This window comes from Protomyctophum parallelum (assembly GCF_964188405.1).
Source record: "Protomyctophum parallelum genome assembly, chromosome: 20".
NCBI lineage: Eukaryota > Metazoa > Chordata > Actinopteri > Myctophiformes > Myctophidae > Protomyctophum > Protomyctophum parallelum.
Window position 1 is genome coordinate 32,851,560 of NC_139718.1, and position 17,115 is coordinate 32,868,674.

A 17,115-nucleotide genomic window follows, 5' to 3' on the forward strand; every position below is an offset into this window, starting at 1 on the left:
CCCTACACGTGGGTTCAGATCCTGCTCGATACTCGTCGGGCGATACCAAAGTAACCTCGGGGGGTGGCAGCCGTGGCACCTTTACCCTCCACCATGCAATCTTAATATATTATACTTGATCATTGTTAACTTCTTATTTTCTCACAAATTCAAGGTTATATTCACATTCATGTGGTATAGTAATATGAAACCATGCACCCATAAAGAATATCAATGTAATACATAATGTCAAGGATGTCATGTCACCCCCACTTGCCTAACAAGTGATATCGTCCAAAATGACACGGTGGTGCGTGGAAACCGGTGGAAACGCTGAGATTTTTAAAGGGACAAAAAATATTGGTGGTAATCCATTTCATTACCGTCTTACAGAAGTTTATAGTGTTATTGGATCAGATGTGTATTTTATAGATTTTTACATTTGCATATCAAGTAAAAGTCACACTTGATGAAATATATCTCCAAGGTCATAGCATAGAAAAGTGAAAGGCATGAGAAAAAATCACACCTGTGTGAACTGAGTGTTGCAATCCCCCCCCCCACCTCTCTCTCTCTCTCATTAGCAGGCAGCAGGCACAGCACTATCCCTCTCTCTGTTTCATCTGTTTCTGGCGCCCCCTACTGGTACTAATAAGTCATATACTCGTGCCCATGGTACAGGTACACGGACATTGGTAAGCTGGTATTCGTTGTAGGAGTGGTTGCACCACTCAAAAATGGGAAACAACACATCTTGAGCCAGATTAGAACCCAAGATATTACAAATGTGACTAATAGACCCATTTGGAACCTCATTCTCCATGAGTGTGAGGTTCCAAACTGGCTGAGCGTCACGAGGCCAGTGTTCTTGCTTTAAAGTGCTTTAGGCTATATATCTATTTTTATATAGGCCTATCTAGTTTTTATTGTTAGCTGTGCCAACACTGCAATAATGTGCCAAAGCAAATTTCCTCCTGTGAACGCCATAATTAATAACGCAATATGATTCTGCTTCTCATGTGTCAGCAATGTGTAGAATAGATGGCCCAGGCCTCCTCCAAGGTTATTTTATTCTGAAGCCCAGCAGTGACACAAAAATGATATACTTTTAGTTGTTGCACGAAATCAGAATGAGTTGGCAAAGATTGAATCTAGCTCAAGGACACTTCAATTATTGATGGAATCTTCAGCCGTTTTGAAGGTTGAACCTGCTGTGAACCTTCCAGCTATACAGCCCAAAACAATCCTGGTTTGAATGACGCAAACAAGACCACACGATTATAAACGCATCCTTTATTCTCAACAGGATAATCAACCAAAAGGGTGAACATTATTTTCAGCATCATAGTAAATGGAAGCAGAGGGACATGGAGGACAGTAATCAGGGTATACCATAAAGTGCAGGTACCAACACACTGGTTGAGGAGGGGAATTGGCAATGCTCAACGTAGTGCAAACTTCCCATTTGAATAGGTTCTCTATTAATTCACTTATGAATTAACAACACTGAGAACAGAGGGTACCATTCTCACACACAGATAGCCACATTACGGTTAAACACTGGTGAGTATATACTGTCCTACAGAGGCAATCAGCAGCAACTACTTCTGTGTGTTTTCAATGTCACAGATAATGTCTATTGTCTATCTAGGTGGATGTTTGTGTGTTTCTTTTGTGCATTTCTGTGCAGGTTTGAATGAATGATTAAACGACACTTTCCCAATTGTCTTACAAGTAACACTTGTGCAGGAGACGGGAAGTTCTCCTGTGTTGCTACTCAAGCGGTTCCAAGCTCTTTGGCTTCGTACGGCAGTATAAACCCACCAGCTCAAAACAAATGAGAACCAAGAAAACACTAAATATTGCATAAATGCATAATTCTACACACACCAGAGATGACACTAACATAAGTAACATTAACCACACTGACATCTTTTTTTGTTACACAAACCCTCACAGTCATATTCTGTGTCCCAATCAAACCACCAAACAAAAAAGGATTCCTGGGTGAGCAGCACAATACAAAAACTTTTAACATTATATGTCAAAGTGGTTCCCAGCCCCTGGACCCCTAGTACTCCTACAAACATGATTAAAGCTACAATACAAGACTTGTCAATTAATCAATGTTACGTAACCAATGTGTATGGAGCATGTTCAATTTTAACATAATTTAATTGTCACAGCTTTAGAGTAAGATGAACATTGGAGAAAAGACACTGTTCCAGTTTTCTAGAATTACATGCACACAAGACAGTGTATGGAGTATAACTACCACATATGCGGTGAGGAATCTTTAGTTAATGCCCGCTATGAGACTGGCCAAGCCAGGCTAGCATCTCTCTACCCTTCCACTGAAGAATTTCAAACCAGGTCTTGTAGCTTTAATTGCACTCACTTGGTGTCTCATATCAATGTAAGCCCTGATTAAACAGCTGGAATGACATGGATACCATATAAATGCAATGATCTTGCTGGTGGGATGGAAAACTGCAGTACCAGGGGAACCTGAGGATGGGGACCAACTGTCATATCAGAATCAGAACATTAAAGTTAACTAGGTAGGGTTGCAACATTTTATTCTTTTCTTAGCAATTATTCTATCGATTACTTTTTCGATTCATCAAATAATCGAGAAGCGTGTTTTTTGTTAAAAATTCTAATGCTTTTTCTAATAGTCAGACTAAACCAATATTCAGATTAAACCTTATTTTATACTTGGTTCCTACAATAGTGTCAAGCAAAAATAGCCACTTTATTTAAAAGTAAAATCAATTTGATTTGTTACATCCCTATTGTTAACCTAACAGTTGTTAAATGGCTACAGAGACAATAGACCCAATGTTAGTGTTACACTCAACTTTATGAAGTAATATTGAACTTCAAGGCAGTTGGACATGGCTGTGGCTCTGCAAAGCACTCATATATGTATATAAAATAAGGTAAAGTGATCACATAAAGGTAAAACAAAACATGTAGGCCTTCTCAATAGGAAAGTAAGGGTAAACTGTATACAAGTGCTACAAAAACTATAGTAATACTTCAGCCATAAAAAGTATGCGAGTACATACAGAGCATTTCTGTGTTAAAATAGGAATATTTAACAAAATAGTTTATACAAAAATCCGATGCATGAGACTACATTTAAAGCATTTATCAAAGTGTGTGTATGTTTGTAAGCTTCACTAGAATCAGTGAAAAATCGGTCGTTTCCTTTGGCACAGAAGCCTAAGGACTGTAATAATCTGCAAACACTTAAGCATAAAGCCAAGTTATAAACAAATGTATAAAACAAAACCACACTTCCTTGAACCTATGTTAGCAATAGGCTCCATATCGTAAAACTCCAAATAGTTGTTCCATTTTAATTAACAGCCTGTATCATAGATTGTGTCCACCAGACGTTTTGTCAAAGCTCTGGCACCTTTTCTCATTGGTTTTTAGGGTGAAAGCGTATGCAACTGCTAGAGCCATGTTTCTCAACCTGTGGGTTGAGACCCAAAAGCACACATTCTGAAAAGGTCTTGGGTGAAGAACAAACTACTTCAAACCTATACTTCATTGCCCAGGGTCCCACATCGTTTATCGTTGGCCCCTTCGTTTTTCCCCTCTACACCAAATGTCATTGGCGAAAATCTACCGTATCAATGAAATGAAAAGTCCCAGTGTGAAACCAGTATAGTAAGAACCACTTCACTGAATTTAGCACTGCACCTAGCTTCCCTTTCAGAGAACCAGCTCTCCAAGCATTTCAAAAGTTAAACTATTTAAACCAGGGCTGTCACTCATAATTAACACGTTAACAAATGCCATTAATTTGAAATGTTTAACAAGTTAAAGAAAACATTTATAGAATTCATGTCAAGAACATGATTTATGTGGGTGTTATTTCAGCGTACATCCATAAGTGTCATTTTTGTTTTTTTGCTATGTGAATGGGTGCTGGTCAGGAAGTGAGACATAACGATGACCCGGAGACAGTTTAGTATTTTTCAAAACCGGGATTATCCTTTGTTCAACATTATTAGGTAAATGTAAAAAATGTACTGTGTTTATTTGGACAGTCTGGACAGTTTGGAAACCAAAGTCGGTGGTCTTCAACTCGAACTATATACATGTTCCATTAAACAATAGTATTTCATTTGATATAACTCTTTTGCATGGATTCCTCAATAATATGCTTTATTGTAGTTTAATATGGTGGTAGTATATTGAAAATGTTCAAGGAAAATGCTGCATATTGTCTTTAAGAAGCACTCCATGTCCATCGATGGTTCACATGGCTGAGACCACTGGACCAGAAAAATGACGTGTTTTCTCTTCAAATCAATAACATCAGCTCTGTCTGAAACCTTCCATTCAGGTTAAGTATGAATTTTCAAATTCTTGTCCCCCTGAGTCAGGCCTAGGGTAGTCTTGCATAGCCAGACTTTCAGAGATCTCTACCTTGGTTACCAATTGGGTTGGCGGAGCTAGACGGAGATATTCAATCTGGCTATGTGAGTCTAGGCCTAGGGTTGAGTCCTACACAGTAAAATACTATTCATTTATCCATTTGTAACCCTGTGAGTATACAAATGTAAATGTATTTCACTGTGTACCTTTCAGATTTTTACGTTGAAAAATACAATGGGAAATGGGCTGCCCTCATACCACACACACACACACACACACACACACACACACACACACACACACACACACACACACACACACACACACACACACACACACACACACACACACACACACACACACACACACACACACACACACACACACACACACACACACACACACACACACACACACACACATCCTCAGGGTAGCCCAGGAGATTTGCGTATTCTAAGATTATTATTATTTATTTTTGTATTATTTATTTAGATGGCCAATTAGAACGTACTGTATGGCATCAGTGATGACATTTCATGGACCGTTCACCAAACAGTTTGTGTGCCCTTGTATTCTTTCAAAATAGCGACGTGGGATCCGATTTCCCCCCCAATTTACACGTACACGTCTTTTTACAGACTTCTTGGGCACACCATGGGATAATTCCCAGGACGTCTGGAGACGTCTTGGGCACAAATTGGGTTAAGAGTTCACTTTAAGTGTGAGAGAACAGACTGTAGGCATTAAGAGATATCATTGTCAGGCACAGGGTTTGAGTCTCACAGAACAATTCCAGTTGCGCATTGAGAAGAATGGGATTAGAACATAATTCTGCATCAAAAAGCTATCAGAAAACTCCCTATTCCATCTGTCTCACTCTTCAATTAGTTGCAGTTTTTCTCCAAGCCAAGTATTTGTTCAAAGTATTAAACAAGAATGAACACTCTTTGAAAGAGATTTTACCTAATTGTGCTAGTTTTAAAAGGTCATAATAAAGATCTTTGTTCTAGAATAACTAACCACTTTCAAAATATTCCCACAAGGGTGCTAATTATCATCATAGGAATTGAGAACTGACAAAGAATCAATACGCAGAACTGGAACAGCTACTGTAGGATTGAAACCATACCCAGCCTTGCTGAGGGTACGAGAGACTTGGGTGTGTGCTGTCGGGTGTTGAGTTAATCTGTCTGGTTGGACAGATCACTGGTCCCTGGCTTCATACAGCAACTTGGCTGCCTGTGTGTGGGAAATGAAGAGTTAGAGAGACAGGGGGGCAGGGTTTGGAAAGAGAGCAAGGGAAAAATTAAGAGGGGGGAAAGAGTGCAGGGTGTGAGAGAGACAAACAGACAGATATACAGACAGAGAGAGAGAGAAATAAATACAGACAACAGAAAGATGGTGGGGGGCGAGGAAGAGAGGCAGATATTGATTCTGAGATCATCATGGGTGTGAGACAATATCAGAAACAGATTTATTTATTTTGCCATGTATGTTGTTTGCATATAAAGGAATTTCTCCAAGTTACCTGTACATTAGTTTAGTCCCTTTAGTGCATTACTCCAACAATTAAGATGAGCAATGCTATGTTATAATAAAGGTAAGTATAAATAACTATAAAATATACTGTACATACACTATAGAAATATAAATAGACTATAGGATGGCAACTAGTCGCAACTCCTTGCAACAAAACAGTTTTAAAGTCAACCGCACCAATGCAACTCCTTACAACTGCCATTGGGGATAATGGTTGCAGGTAGTTGCATGGAGTTGGTGTGGTCTGGACTCCAGTCCCTGCACCAACTGTACTGTGAAAATATTTAACCCCATGACTTTGTGTCATCCTTTTAGCCCAAATGTGAGACTTTACTTTTTACTGTTTACATTTCTGTCCAATAAAGTATACAATCAATCAAACATCCTTCAAATGGATCCTGGCAATCCAGAATTGCTGTATGTATTATTATTATTAGTGTTATTGTACCTTGTGCATGGCGGCCAGCCACATCGACGCCACCTTTTTGTCCTCGGCAGCTTCCAAACGAAGCTGCTGGGCGTCCTGGGAGCCCATGGGTTTATAATGGAGCAGCATGCCACTGGCCCGCGAGGTTCCTCCTGGATGTACAGTACACATAAAGAGAGAGATGAACTGGTGTGACAGGGATAAATAATGTTTGATCATGAATGACTAAATTACCCATCAACTAAATAGGATTAAATTGTCAAAAAGGCTCTACAACATATTAAGTCTGTCTGACAGACAAACTGGCTTCACTTCATATATCTACCATCAAGGGCTAGTGGGCTACCATGACATTTTGTAGAGAATTTCACGGAATTATGTGACAATTTCCAAGTTAGTCTTGTTTTGCTAGCGAGATCCAAAAATAGCTGGAATAAGAAATCAACACCACATTAGAATCACTCACTCACTGCAACTAATTCCAATATCTGCAAGCTAGATATTTAATTACACTTTTAATCTAAGTAATGCTAATGATTTGAAGAGGCCACTTTAAGGTACCTCAGAGGCACAATGCTCAAGTGTCCTATGCTCCAAATATGAGAATGACAAATGTCCAGGAAAGGACAACAAACGGCGCACAAAATGCCACAGTATCCATTTACCAATATCTGCATCCTCACTGTATGAGCTTAAATTCCTGTGAACGTGCATTCAGCCTTTTAACTGTATAATATCACTAATGTACTAGACAAGACAGACCGTTTTACTTTTTATTTTTCCATAAAGTATCACAACCAAACTAACTGTGTTGGAACATACTGGTTCCTCACAAACAAAAAGATGCAGAGAAATGATGTGCAACATTTAAATAAGATAGTCTAATCTAAATTTCCTTCCAGTATAAAACTGAATAGAACACAAACACACATTGTCTATAACAGAAGGTGAAAGGGAGAGATAGGTGTCTATTTTTGATGTTGTTAAACACTAAATGCAAGGCAGGCGTGGATGAAGGTGCTCAGGTTTGTGGTCAAAACAGTTTTACATTAATTTAATGTACACAATGTATGATTAAGGACATAAATGAAAACCATGCTGATCACACAAGTCAGGGCTGTGGTTTCCAAAATAAATATTTTGATGTACTACATGAAGAACAGGCCATTTTTAACATGGAGAAAGTTATCAACTTATTCCTGTGGTTTGAAATGCCTACACATTGCTTGTGATTATCAATTATTCTCTCCCAAAGCCAGGCAGGAAGCACGGGACAAGGACTTGATCCTAACTCACTATATTTAAAATGGTTAAAAAAAAAAGAAAAAAAAAAAAGAGATTTGGAGGTCATCCAGGGCAATTTCTTCCAGGGAAAAAAAAATCTATATTTTAGCTCAGAAGTTCAGAAAGACTTGACTGAGAGTAAAGACTCTTTTGGAAAGACACTGAGGGGAAAGTATGCCACTGGAATGTTAATGTCCACCACTCCCAGGACACCAGCTATGAAATGAGACGCACACGAGATGCATGGGAACAATAGAGTGATTTGGAGTGAGAAGATTGAAACACGGCCAGGTCTAACCTTCAGAGATATACTGACTGTCCAGTAGACTGGTGTAAGTGTGAATGTCATTCTCTAAGCCCAGTAGGAGAAGAAAACACCCCAGGCCACCGTGAGTCAAAGCAGTACAAGAAGAAGAAAGGAGGATGTTAATATAAAACAGAACACATTATTGTTAGAAACATAATTCATGTTAGCTGTAGTGAAATTCCATGTTAGCTGTAGTATTTTGCTTGGATACTATAGTAGTATCAGGTTGTACTGTTAATTGGGAACAGTGAAGACCCTGTTCCTTACCTCCTGGACTGGTACCATCTGTCAACACCTGCATGCTGGAAATACGAGACAACTCCACCTCAAAATGACTCTCTCCATCTAGGAACAGATACCTGGAGAGGGAGGGGGAGAGAGATGTTTTGAGCTCGTAAAAATCTGGTATAAGCTTGTATACAGTCAATCAGGCCTCATTGGCTAGTTGAGAGAGAATTACAGACCTCGACAGGTCAGGGGTCAATTCTTGACGGTGTCTACAGAAGCGCTGACAGTACAGTACCTGTGGTTATTGGAGAGACGACACATCATGGTCTCAGCCTTGTCTGATGTGCCCAGAGTGACCACAAATGTCCCACCTAAGAATGAAAACAAAACCATTCAGTGAAAAAGCTGAACACTAGAACAAAACAGACCACTAAAAAGCACTTCAACCATTTTCAACAGCGCTGTTTTCAGCGCGGTCCTCAGTCACTAATGCTCATAGTCATTACTAATACTCACTCAATGTGGCTCAGAGGTGGGCTGTGTATAGTATAGTTCAGCAACCTGCCGACCAATGACATCAACGGTGGGGATTCTAAGCTAATGAACTACTCTGCCTTTCTCTTCACAGAAATGTAGCATGCTGAAATAGAAGCCATCGTTCTTGCTTTGTTTCGGTACTCTACTATATGAAGATAAGGTTGGAATTGGGTGAAGGGATCCTTTACAATTTTGAATTTAATAGAAATAAATAAAAAGTTCCATGTACAATGTACACTGCAGTCCAGCACAATAAAATCTGTTCCATCCTGTTCCACTGAGATATTGATAATGTCACTATGAATAAAGCATATGAGGCCAACCCACTTTTCCCCATGGAGCACCATACATGCTGCTAATGGATTTTTCATTAAGAGGCTGGCTGAGTGACACGGAGTGGTGGCGAAGGGCCTTATTTATAACCACAAACTGAACTAAAGCAGGCCAGACCATGCAGGCATGGGGATGGGTGTGCAATACATAGGGCTATAATGGTATGAATAAGTATGTTGCGGTTTACCTCACCATTTTAAAATCCTTTAATGCAATCTTAGTTTAGATTAACTTGTGCTGTGAATATTATCTCCCCATAAATGTGGCACAAAGCCACATTTCTCAAAGCCACTGGAAATGGACTGCAAAAAAACGTACTAAACTAAATTTGTTGTATATGGAACATATCCAATGGTGAAACTGTTCACAAAAAGTTGACCTAACTTTGCTGCTACAGGGAAAACATGCACATGTACATACTGTATATGTTACTCTTTTTAACTCCGTTTGCCCTTTCTTGCACTCTTTATATCCCTTTGTTTACTGTGTTTGCTATTCTGTTTCTGAAGGAAGCCAATCAAAAATATGTACCTGTACACAAGATGTAACAATAAAGTACAACCTTGAACACTCACGGCCTAGTGCCTTGACAATGTGGCTTAGAAACGGAAGTTAATAATAATTATTAACTACAATAGTATCTGTAGATCTGTCTTGAGGTGTCCCTACGACCCTACCAGATACACCACTGTCATGTATGATACCTTAAATTGGCTAACTACTCAAACGAGGAGACAATTCCACTGGTTGCTTTCATTTTTAAGTGCATTTACTTTAATTATCCATCATATTTAAAACGGAGAGCATCTATGTTTTGTTGATGTTGTAAGTGTATTGTTCTGTGTCGACATGTTTAATGTATTGTTTTGTCCATGACTCCATGTACTGTATTCATTGTGTTGTGCCCGAGGACCCCCTCTAAAACGAGATGATACATCTCAAGGGGCTATCCTCTGAAGGAAATCAAATTCAATATATACACTGGCTAGCATCAACCTTTTGTCATTTATCATGTTCAATTCATATTAAATTTGTTTCTTTTATGTAATAAATATCATTGAGTTCATTCATTCAGTGTAGTGAAGTCTCTTAAGTTGAAGTGTTTACTTTATGCTTCTGTCTTTTATGTCTGTGTATTCTGTCTGCATATTTAAATTAAGTACTCAAGCCTAGAAATAACAATCAGATACACACAAAACAGATGGCCCATATATTCAATAATGGACTTCCACCCTTCTTTTGTGAAGCTGAAGTGAAGATTGTGTTTCTCCAGAAGCACTTGAACATAGGATTGAAGAGTCAATGATGCTACCTAAACATATCTAATTAAACAGTAGTCTCATATCATATCATCAATATAGATGCACAGTAAACAAGAATAACACGCCTATCATTAACAGCCAGGTGAAACAAGCGTTCTCCGTTGTGCATCTGTCCCCCTTTTCTGCGGCGTTAGAGACCGGCGTTAGAGACCATAGAGTTACTTATAATATATCTGCTATTCACTTCAATGCAAGGAAGCTTTGAGAAGGAAGATAAGTGGTCACGTGACTGGGCTGCGCCATGACACTTTCATGGACACTTTCATGGGAGTCAAACTCACACCGGAAGTGCAATGAATACATGGCAGTGAATGGAACCGGCTGGACCAGCTCAAAACAAACATTATTTATGAACAATTGAGACCTTTTGAAAAGTAATCACTTCTGGAAAATAACAGAAGACATGTAACACATTATTGTCTGCTGTGTTGCTATATTTGATGTGTAAACTGTGTAATTTGTATAGAGCACAAAGTACCTTTCTGAACACACCAAGTATCACAAGGCTTCCCACCGTTTCCTGTCTGGCAGCCAAATCTCGCGGTACTTTGGAGCCAGAAACAACTGCTGCTATTTAGATCCTCAGATAAAATTATATACTGTGCACTCTGTGCACATCGAAAAGTAAGTGATTAGAAACCAACCTGTGATATGTCTGTTATTTTCCAGAAGTGATTACTTTACAAAAGGTCTCAATTGTTCATAAATAATGTTTGTTATGAGCTGGTCCAGCCGGCTCCATTCACTGCCATGTATTCATTGCACTTCCGGTGTGAGTTTGGCTCCCATGAAAGTGTCCATGAGGGTGTCATGGCGCAGCTCAGTCACGTGACCACTTCTCTTCCTTCTCAAAGCTTCCTTGCTTCAATGGAAGTTAGGGGGCTTGCTTGAGACGTCCGCACAGTGTTTCAGAGTATGGGGTCAGACTCCCATTGGCTTAGGTGGCGTTTCAAAGTATGGGGTCAGACTCGGGCAGCCAATCATGACTAGGTCGCGCAAAAGTCGCTATAGCCAACAGCAGCGATCATAAGCCAGGTTTCACCTGGCAAATAAATAGTTGAAATTATATTTACAGCATTTCTGAATGATTATTAGAGTGAAGGTCGATACGATGGGAGCAGAAACGTCAAGATAGGCCTGGGCCATGGCTCAGTGGTCCAGGCACCTTGGCTGGCAATCCAGTCTGGCAGTGTGCCGCGGGTTCGACTCTCGATCCCGACGGCCTTTACTGCATGTCTTCCCCCCATTTCCTGTCAGCCTACTGTCTGTTCCTCCATAAAAAATATAAAATAAAGGTCAGTGCCTTTGTTTCCACAGTTTGTATAATGTGTTTCAATCAGGGGGGCAGTCAGACAGATATTTTGTGAAGCCACAAGGAAATCGGGATTTCCTGAAAGTTCATATAATGGCCTGTTGTGGCGCTGTCATTGGGCCCAAAAAAACCCATAGCCCCACTGTACCTTAAAAAACATGGTCATGAATACTTTCTGCTTCCAGTCACTAGTTTAAAGTCTCATTTCTAATGTCATAATATTCTTTTTGGAAAATTATGGTCCCATTTATTAAAGAAATTACCATAAAGTCGCGTATGTTCTGAGGGGCGTGGCTACCGTTACAGTCTATGATCGGGATTCCCCACCCACTCGAGTCAAAATAAAAACCAATTCACATTTGTCATTGTTTAACTGTTTTTTGTTTTTTCGTGTTTATCACATTTATATATTTTTTTTATTATGTATTGTATGTGGAATTTACATTACCTGTCATTATCTTTCATTTTATATAACTGAATAACTCATTATCATTGTCAAGGATATTCTGAAGTTGTCATATACAAAAAATGCCTAATAAAAACAGTATTAAAAAAAAAAAAAAGAAGGGGGGAAGTCCCGCCTCATTGTCTGGGCCAGCCAATGGGCCAGCTGGGCCCAAACGGATCTAGAAAGATGGCGACTTACAATTCAAGGACTGACAGGCTTCATTTTACGTTCATGTTAGACCCGGGGAACGCTTTTTTACAGTCTATGGTTTCAATGCCCAATTCTGGTTTCTATGGTTTCAATGCGCAATTCTGGTTTCAATGCGCAATGCGCAATTAGTGTGTTCTAAAACAACAGATAACTGCAGTTTCCAGAACTGTCTCTGTTTGTAGTTGTAATATATCCAATGGCGATCCCAAATTTTGGAGGAAAAATAAAAATAAAAATAAATAGCTAATTCATAAAAGCTGATCACACAATGCTTCAAAACATTTGAAAACCAATGTACCGGTCTGGCTCTAAATTAAAAGAGTTCCAGCAACCTACAGTATTAGTCTGACTTTTATACAAGGATTCAAGCTGACACTACCCATTCATAATATTTATTATATACAATGTGTATAATAGATATGTTATTTGCTGTGTGTGACATCAACATGCAACTGACCAATTCAAAAGTCTGCTCTTGAGGGTATGCGCATGCATAAAGTGAGTGGCAAATCGAGCTGCAAAGTGAGTAGCAAAGTGAGTTTAACATTGTTTGATATCATTTAATGCTATCAGATAGGACTTTTCTGCGTGGATGTATGGCCTGTCAAGACCAGAAAGTAGGTTTTTTTGCCACTCAGTAGGCGTTCTTGCATAACTTCCGGGTATGATGATGATGTCACGCGCATACCCTCTATTGTGATTTACAGCAAGCTCTCACCTCCCATGAGCACTTTGAGCTGTTTGTCATAAAACTCCATTTCTTTGTGGGAGACGAGGCTGCACTCCCCACACTGCCTGACAGGATCCACAAAGCACATCCTGGGCAGGGCCACCTTCCTGCTGGAGCATTTGTCACAGAAACACCGGCCACACCGACGACAGTGGTGCTGGGAGACAAGCAAGAGACAGGTCCTACTATTAGTACTATTAGCATTAAGCCTGAGATATACTTTAGTTGTGCACAGGTGCCATCAGTGCCGTCGCTATGTATACTTGCAATACGCACTGCGTGTAGCCTGGCTCCAGCCCTGAATCGCTACCATTAAAAAAAGCTGTCCTGGCAATTCAGGAAGTGAAACAAAATGAGTGTCAGGCTACCAAGCTGACCCTCATAATAACAATTTTCTCTGCGTCTTCGCCACATAATAACGAGCGGCCGGTTGTGCATGCTCAAAAACAGCCAAAGTAGCTGATCTGCATGAGGAAACAGCGCTCTCGTCGGGAGGGGGGGCCGGGGCAGCACAAATATCCTACAAGTAGGGCAACCAAATGATCAGTGACGTCCCTGGGTGCCATGCACCAGAAATTGCCAATCTGTTGTGAAATTGTAGATCGGCTATTTTCAATGCGTGACACCAACACACAAATCAGACCTTACAATAGCAATATGCATTTGTGACTGGCTTAAAAAAAATAAAAATAAAACGCAAACTTTGTTTCACAGTTGATGAAAAAGATCACATACTGTTGCTGACATTTCATGAGGCATAAGTAAGTTTATTAGTGTTGAATGTAACATCGCCAGCTGTACTGTTGGGACATAATATCATGCTGTTTAGCTTGTAAAATCATCCTGAAAGGATACAATCATGTTTCCTTTGCTCATAGCTCCTCAGAGATGCCTCCTAATCCTCACTCCATGGAGCAGGATTGTCAAAATTGCAGACCGAATTAAACTTCTGGTTGTGAGGATAGAGGAGTGAGGAAAAATCTGGCAAGAGACTGTAGCCAAAGAGATACTATGTTTGTTTAATTGTATTCAAAGGTGTCCACGCGTTGCAACATAATGTGTCATCGGAAGTGCGTCACAGTAAAATGAAACAAGAATATCTATCAGCCAGTGTTCTCCAACCTGTTTAATTTATGTATGCTGATCATTGTTTAAGAGAAGTCACCACAGACCACACAGCCCTAAGCGCCTGTAACCGACAATGGGGATGGAGGCCCATCCATCCGGTTTCACAACAGACAGAAAGGCTCTAGTGCTTTTTTGTGTAATGTTTGTCTAACTGTCTTCATTGCCTTTTCTAAGTTTTCTTATAAACTCAGTTACTTGTACCCACAGTAGTGTTACAAACAGAACACACCTTTCTTGTGATGAAGTCAAACTTGGTATCACACTGCATACATCTGGGACACTGGAAGGGAATTGAAAACAGGATGTTATGCAAGCCATGATACTGCTGGCTAGATTCAAGTTCAGCAGGAGCTCAACAGGGCAAAAACGTGCTGAATCACACAAAACGTTTAAGTGGGAGATATTTCCTCACATACTGACAAACAGACCCATGAAACTGAAATACAAAACTGAAATACAAGAAGTCTTTCCGCCCTCACAGATACTTAAATTGCAGATATATTATTACGGTTCCAATATGTCCAGACATAAAACTGTCTTCTTTCTCTGTGATATAAGTAGTTATAGTAAAATTGCATTTGTAACACAACACAATACTGCATCATTACATTAGAAGCAAATCTATTTTAGGTCAAAACCAAGACATTCGCTAGTTAACAATATAAACAATATTAACTGTACAGACTTCCAAAGCACCTGGCTGCAAAGTTGCTAGTGTAACATTTCTCAGTCTCCACCCATAATGATCATGGACATTTTTTCAACTACATGTCCAGGTTAGCCAATCCGTGTTTTGCAGCTAGCATTACAGGAAAAAACATGTGTATGGAAAACAAGCGGGTAGATAAATAATCATTAACTTGACTGAGCTCACTTCTGTGCCAATTTGCCAAATGCTTCTAAGGCAAGCCTGAGTACTGACAGTCCAGTAGGAAGCTCGCGTTTCTCCTCCCCACCCAAACCACATAATATATTTATCTGCTTGTATGATGCCATAACCTCGGTAAGCCAAGACAAACCAGAGGGACAGAAGAGGGCTATTGTTTACTGGATCAAATGTTTGGCACGCCACAAGCTTGCTTTGCCTCGGATCTGTACAGTGACTGAGTTAGTGGATAGTGGATACTTATCAATACATGCCGCTGGGATAATAACATGGTATAATAACATAGTAATTATACGAAAACACGTCTTGAGATGTATGAGACGTCAGTGAACATGTTAAAACGACTTGGCAGACAGCTTAGTTGCAGTAGGACATAGCAATTAGCTGTAGCTTGCTAGCTTGAAATTAGTTATCTTGACAGGCTGTTACACACAGATTGGTGACATGTCGTAGTATGCGACTCCGCTCCAGGCCAGGGTACCACTTTGAGATTTTACATGACACGTTCTCTTTTGTGGCATTCATTAAAATGAATGTTAAAATGTTCCAAATCAATCACATAACTATAGGTTTACCTCAAATAAACGTAACATTTATAGGAACAAGAAGTCATGCTATTACAAATACAATTACGTCCCATTTCTCACAAAATGCAATAGATAATCATTTAGATCGAACCAAATAGAGAAGACGTTCCTTCAGATAAGAGAATACATTCCATAGTAAGAACATCGTCGCAGAATCCGATAAGTCGCCACTTCTGCTATAACACGTACCGAGCGTGCCTACTATACAACGCCCAGGTCCGGGGGACCAATGTGGCAGGATTCCATCGTCCTCCGTAACAAAAGAAAACAACCACTAGCACGTACCTCTTTATCCGGAACCCACTGGGGCTCGTCTAGTGAGAACGGACTGTTGAAAGCACCGTTCTCCGGGACCATGCGAAGGCCACTCGGGCTTCGGACTAATTTTTTGCCATCAGGCACTGAAGACATTTTCCACTAGCAACAACAGAGCTTCTCCGTACACTACGGCCAGTGGGATTCCTTTCCGACACAAACTCACAGACACACCCACAAACCAGTTGATTGACAAGACTCTCGCCAAATGACTGGGAACCAAAAGCGTAGCAGTACCGCCCCCTTTCAGAACGGAAGATAAATTTCCATTCATTTTTCCCATAGACGTTTCAGAAAGTATTTATTTAAAGACCTTTAACTAAGCCTCGAACAAAGCCAACTCGGATCTTTTTTGTTGTTGCGCCGAACAAATAATTGGAAAGAAGAAAAAAAGGGCAGGGTACAAGTTACAACACTGTGTAGATATTGTTTGTCAAAAATGCTGTAACTATACACTTGATTGATTGATTGAATATTTTAATTATTAGACATAATGTCTAAAGCAACAGAGTATACACTAGTCAAACACTCAGCCCAAAAGGGATAGCACAAAAAAGGTCATTGCAGTCTTGTTTCCATTTAGGCCCTATGCAATCCATAGACATGACATGAACAATACAACAAAAATCCTCATCTAACCCTGGATAACCATACATGGAGCCAGCCAGCAACTACATCTGACCTCAAACCCTTAGATCTCCATATATGGAGCTGACCTGTTCTGAGTTCTCTTCAAGGGAAAAGGCTCGCTCAACAGTTTACTTCAAGGGAAAAGGCTCGCTCGATCTGTTCTGAGTTCTGACATTCCATATGTCGATCTTCCCCACCCACCCTTCCTGTTCTGACATTCCATATGTTGATCTGACCTCATCAAAATCTGTACACTCAAGACACGCTCCATATATGGCCAGTACAGAATTCATTCCATATGTTGATCTGACCCGTGACCTGGTGACCCCCCCCCCCCCCCCCCCCCGCCCCCATGCCAAAGCGCCAGCGCTCGCCCAGCAGTCTGCTATCACCCAGGGGGATGTGTCACGCGTGCACGCAACCTCAGATAAGCAGCTAGAAAGGTAGGTTAGTGGTGCAACGCGCAACTAACTGTACAGTCACATTTATGATCTTCATTTTATTTAGTATTAACCCTC

General features: G+C 40.1%; 1 protein-coding gene across 2 annotated transcripts; it reads right to left on the reverse strand.

The window, feature by feature from the left end:
* Window positions 1-1,257: 1,257 nt before the first annotated feature.
* On the reverse strand, window positions 1,258-16,108 carry zfyve21 (zinc finger, FYVE domain containing 21). 2 transcript variants are annotated; one of them, XM_083792381.1, is made up of 8 exons: window positions 15,938-16,108; window positions 14,409-14,459; window positions 13,040-13,208; window positions 8,455-8,530; window positions 8,199-8,290; window positions 7,923-7,976; window positions 6,362-6,492; window positions 1,258-5,613 (listed from the first exon to the last, which is right to left on the reverse strand). In XM_083792381.1, the coding sequence occupies exons 1-8, from the start codon at window positions 16,061-16,063 to the stop codon at window positions 5,578-5,580; spliced, it is 735 nt and encodes a 244-aa protein (XP_083648507.1). In that variant the 5' UTR covers window positions 16,064-16,108; the 3' UTR covers window positions 1,258-5,577. The 2 variants fall into 2 exon arrangements, with proteins under 2 accessions (XP_083648507.1, XP_083648508.1); XM_083792382.1 differs by lacking the exon at window positions 7,923-7,976.
* Between the last annotated feature and the right edge of the window lie 1,007 nt (window positions 16,109-17,115).

Coding starts and splice junctions, on each gene's coding strand:
- zfyve21 (XM_083792381.1), bottom strand. CDS start 16,063: ATGTCTTCAGTGCCTGATGGCAAAAAATTAGTCCGAAGCCCGAGTGGC. Junction 8,291..8,454: donor CGTCTCTCCAATAACCACAG/GTACTGTACTGT, acceptor CTCCCTCTCCAG/GTATCTGTTCCTAGATGGAG. Junction 7,977..8,198: donor AGATGGTACCAGTCCAGGAG/GTAAGGAACAGG, acceptor TACTGGGCTTAG/AGAATGACATTCACACTTAC.